Source organism: Papaver somniferum, chromosome 7, assembly GCF_003573695.1.
Source record: "Papaver somniferum cultivar HN1 chromosome 7, ASM357369v1, whole genome shotgun sequence".
NCBI classification, from domain to species: domain Eukaryota; kingdom Viridiplantae; phylum Streptophyta; class Magnoliopsida; order Ranunculales; family Papaveraceae; genus Papaver; species Papaver somniferum.
In genome coordinates, this window is record NC_039364.1 from 33,130,711 (window position 1) to 33,135,008 (window position 4,298).

The 4,298-nt window shown below is 37.4% G+C and overlaps 1 protein-coding gene across 1 annotated transcript; it reads left to right on the top strand.

Annotated features, from left to right (window-relative positions):
* The first annotated feature begins 1,426 nt into the window (after positions 1 to 1,426).
* LOC113296917 (FACT complex subunit SPT16-like) lies at positions 1,427 to 3,931 on the top strand. Its single transcript, XM_026545280.1, has 2 exons — positions 1,427 to 1,531; positions 2,268 to 3,931. The coding sequence occupies exon 2, from the start codon at positions 2,291 to 2,293 to the stop codon at positions 2,870 to 2,872; it is 582 nt and encodes a 193-aa protein (XP_026401065.1). The 5' UTR covers positions 1,427 to 1,531; positions 2,268 to 2,290; the 3' UTR covers positions 2,873 to 3,931.
* Positions 3,932 to 4,298: the final 367 nt, after the last annotated feature.

Sequence of the window (4,298 nt, forward strand, 5' to 3'; positions counted from 1 at the left end):
GGGGTTTCTGGTTTTAGTTTCTAGGTTATTTTTTTCTCTCAGATCTATTATGTTGGGATGGTATTTTGATGATCATCAGGGGATCTAATGAGAATCAACATGTAACTCATGTAATACTTTCATTTCATAGTGAATCAAGTGGATTAACTAGTAGTACTGATCATTTCTGTTATCTTTTTTTTTTTCAACTTCATAGATTGAAATTTATATGTAGCTTCAAGTTGAAAGGAATGATTATCATGATGTTGGGCTTGAAAATGCAGAAATTAGAAAAAATCTAGATTAAGAAATTTTTCTTGTTATAATTTATGTGCTTTAGTGATAGGGGCAAAAAGAAACTCTTGTAAAGTAAATAATTCCGTATGTCTATGACGAGTAGACAGTCGAGTCAAGGGTTTTGTAGTGTATACTGTAAAAGCAACTTTCATTCTGGATAAAAGCTTGAAATGGTAAATCTCACGGACCCCAGCTGTACACAGGGCCAATTTATGTTATCTACATGGCCAGAATTTCCTTGACTATTATTGACAATAGGATGACCAAAAAGCAATATGTTTTGAAAAAGCAAAATAAGGTTTGACCACCAACCGTTTTCTCCGATCAACTTTTAACTCAACTTTTACATCTTCATCTTAATTGTTAGAAAGAAGTGGGATAATTAGGAAACCTGAACTTGTTAAAGAGATTGAATAGGAAGGCAATGAATTATTGATTTGAGTTTATAAAATAGATTAGCATAAAGCATATCAGTACAGTATGGTTTTCAGCTGAGAGTACCATGAAGGACTAAGACAAAAGCAAAGAGTGTTAAACAATTTTCTTTGAAGAATGAGACTTTAAACGTACATATTGGTAATATCCTTCTTGGCGATGTTATCGAAATTGCTAAGGTCATGAAACCTGTTATATGGCCAAAGATTAACTTGCCACATATTAAGGAGATTTTGGGTACATGTAATGGTGATCGTAACCACAACAAATTAGTGAATATTTTTCCATCTAATTAACAAGTAATATAGTTAATTAGGAAATGAGTATATCGCTCGGTTTACTCAACTGATAATAGATGTAAATAGAAAATTACAAGTATATCCCTGACTCTATCGGATATCGTATATTAACCAAACAGATGGAGTCTAATTCGATTCCGATAAATTAAGGAAGAAATATCCGTATCCGATATCTGATAAAACGGATAAAATCCTATAGAATCTCAAATACTCGAAAACGGATTCCAGATATCGGACATATATCGACAAACTTGCGATTTTAAAGAAAGGTTATGATGGTAATTTAAAAGAAAGGATAACATTGTTACTATCACGAAGCTTCTTTTAGTTGGGCTGGGAATAAAAAGATTCCATAAATGGAAAAGCCCATCGTCGATGTGTAGTGTGTATATATTGATGAATCCCTAGTTCCAGTGTTTATTTATTTTTTTTGTCGCAAAGAGTTGCAACTCGTAACCTTGTGTCGACAGCGAGACGAGACGAGACGTAGAATCAAATTTCTCGTTTGATTAACGATTTAGGTATGTATCATATGAATCCTGCAAGTGATTTGTATTCATAAGATCCTAATTAAGTTTAGTTTTCTCGACCTTTTCTTCAAGTTTCTGTCTAATTTTGTGTTCCAGGGTTTCCAATTGTTGTTCGATAATCAGAATATATGCTATTATTTTGTCAAATCTCTTATTTCACATGCGTACTTGTATATATATGCTATTATTGCTTGATTTTCAGCTCATAATTTGTGTACATGAATGATCCAGTAGTGATTAATGTCAATCTCTTTCGGAATTCACCCTTTTTGAATTTTTCTTTACATGTATATATATATGTTTTTGGATCAAGGTCTTAAACATCTGTGTGTCTGTATTGATTTTCTTAATATGTGCTTCTTCTATTATTTTCATTGTGTACCTGTTAACTCTATATGAATGTTTTTAGTACAACTGCTCCCAGAATTTACACATGACTTTTCCCAATATTGTCCGCAAGCACAATTGTGATTTTCTTATCAGACACTATGTCCTTATATGTTTCCAACTCATCATAAATCTAGAAAGTGGCTTAGTATCCTTTCCTGGTTAGTCATTGAGGATCGATTGTCGAATCAACTTGCAAACCCTATTGATGCCCTCATTCCTGGGTAGGTGTATCATAGAAGATATGACCTGTTTTGGAGATTCACTCTTTTCTGCTTTTATAAAGTTCTGTGATTTTTATTACTAAGCCTTCTCTTTCTCTTCTGTTTTCCATATGCAGATACAGCTTGACATCACTTCTCAATGGAAGTTGTTACAAGACCAATTGAGAGCCAGTATTTTCTTGAGGCCAGAAAGGAAGCCATAGAAAGGTATCCTGGCACGTCTGCAGTGGAGGCGGAAGTCGAGTGCATGCTTACTCAGGCAAGACTTGCTCTCGATTTGCAAAGAAGAAATGAACGGAGAATTTTTATAGCGATATGGCCTGAGAAATATAATGCATTATCAGAAAACAAAGACCTGCAGATGGATGAAGAGGCCAACATTATAACTTTAACTGGCCTCAGAATCTTTCCCGACGTAGGAGAACAAGGTGGAGAGACCACTGTTGGCACCCTTGAAGTCCACGCAAACGGGTTCTTCTATAAAACCTCCAATCCAGATTTCCATTTTCAGTTCTTGTACAGAGGTGTAAACAAAGCTTTCTTTCAAGTTGAAGATGAGAAGAGGCTGCCTCTCTTGCACTTCCATTTGTATGACCCCATCAAGGTGGGTGCAGAAATGAGGCAGAATATCCAATTGCATTTGGTGCAGACCCCTATGGGACAGAGGAATGATTCAGGTAAGTTTGAGGACGAGAAACAAGGGCTCGTAGTGAAGATCTAAAGAACTTTGTCCGCGATGTCCAAAAAAAATGGAAATACATACCTGTATTCCACTGTTATCCGTTTTCTGGTGCTGAGATTCATAAGAGGTATGAATTTCAAGGAAATCTTCCCTCCAAGGAAACAACCGTCTTTGCCGTGACTTCTACTGCGCTAGTTGGGCTTGTAGATGCACCTTTCGTTGTGGTCAACCTAAACGAGATCGAGATTGTTTATCTGAGGCTTAAACCTGCGGGAACAGATATGACTATTGTTTTTCAGGACTTCAAGCGTGATCCGATTCAAATCAACTCAATTCCCATAGACGCTCTCGAACGCATAAAAAGCCGCTTTAACTTAGCCTGTGTGAACTACTATAAGATTAGTGTTGATTTAGACTGGGGTTCCATAGTGAAAGAGATAGCAGATTCTCCACGGAAGATCTTTGTTGATCGTGACGGAAAATTTTATGATCTTGAGAACTTTAAAGCTGCAAACAACCGCCCTGAAGTATATTTTGCCAATCAGATGAAGCTGAAGTAAGTTACACAATTGAGTACCGAGTACTGAGAGGAGCAATGAACCAGGTTGAGAAGAAGAGGAGAGCGAAGCAGGAGAAGTCGAGTTTGGACAAAGCAGTCACGGGAACCACACAATTATATTTGCTGCTGCTTCAAGTTTATATTTTGTTTAAACAAACTCGTTGCTTTTGTTAATGACATCTATCTATGCACAGGGGAGTGTTAGGCTTAGTCCTATGGGCTAGATATCTAGTTGCTAGATTGGCCATCCACGTCAGCATGGGCAACCTCCTAAGTTCTATGGGATGGCCAATCTAGCAGCTAGATTAGCAGCGAGACCACCATATAACGCCGAACCGTTCGGCGCTCAGTGCTGAACGGTTCAGCGCTTTAAATCTCAGCCGTTAGATCAGAACATTTTCTCCCAGTGCTGAATGGTTCGACGTTTAGACCATTTTTTGAGCGCTGAACGGCTCAGCATTTCAATCTCGCTGATAGTTAGACTGCGAGCACTTGTTAGGAGAGAGAACTATCAACTATCAGTGTTAATTTTTTTCCCACACTTTTTTCTTGATTTGCAACATTTTTTGGCCAATCTAGCAGTCCAATCTAGCTCATAGGGGTTAGCCTTAGTTATGCCCTTATTTTTAGAAGTAGGTTTGGATAATGATGTTATTGAAGATATGTTTTCAGTCTGCAGTATGTCCTCCTCATGCGTAGTCATCCATTAATAAATTCATTGGTTATGCATGTGTGTCAGTGTGTGGATGGAATGCTAACTGCGGAACCTATAATGACTGCATGTGCCGGAGTTTGAACTCCCAACTGGATGGAGCTAATGGCACTCATTTAGCTATTGGTCTGTTTAAATTGGGTTGAATCTCCAATAATAGTGAATTAAGAGTGGGAGGTAAAGCTAGTGGAAAT

What these genes read in the sequence shown, in the direction of transcription:
- LOC113296917 (XM_026545280.1), top strand. Translation starts at nt 2,291, where the DNA reads ATGGAAGTTGTTACAAGACCAATTGAGAGCCAGTATTTTCTTGAGGCC.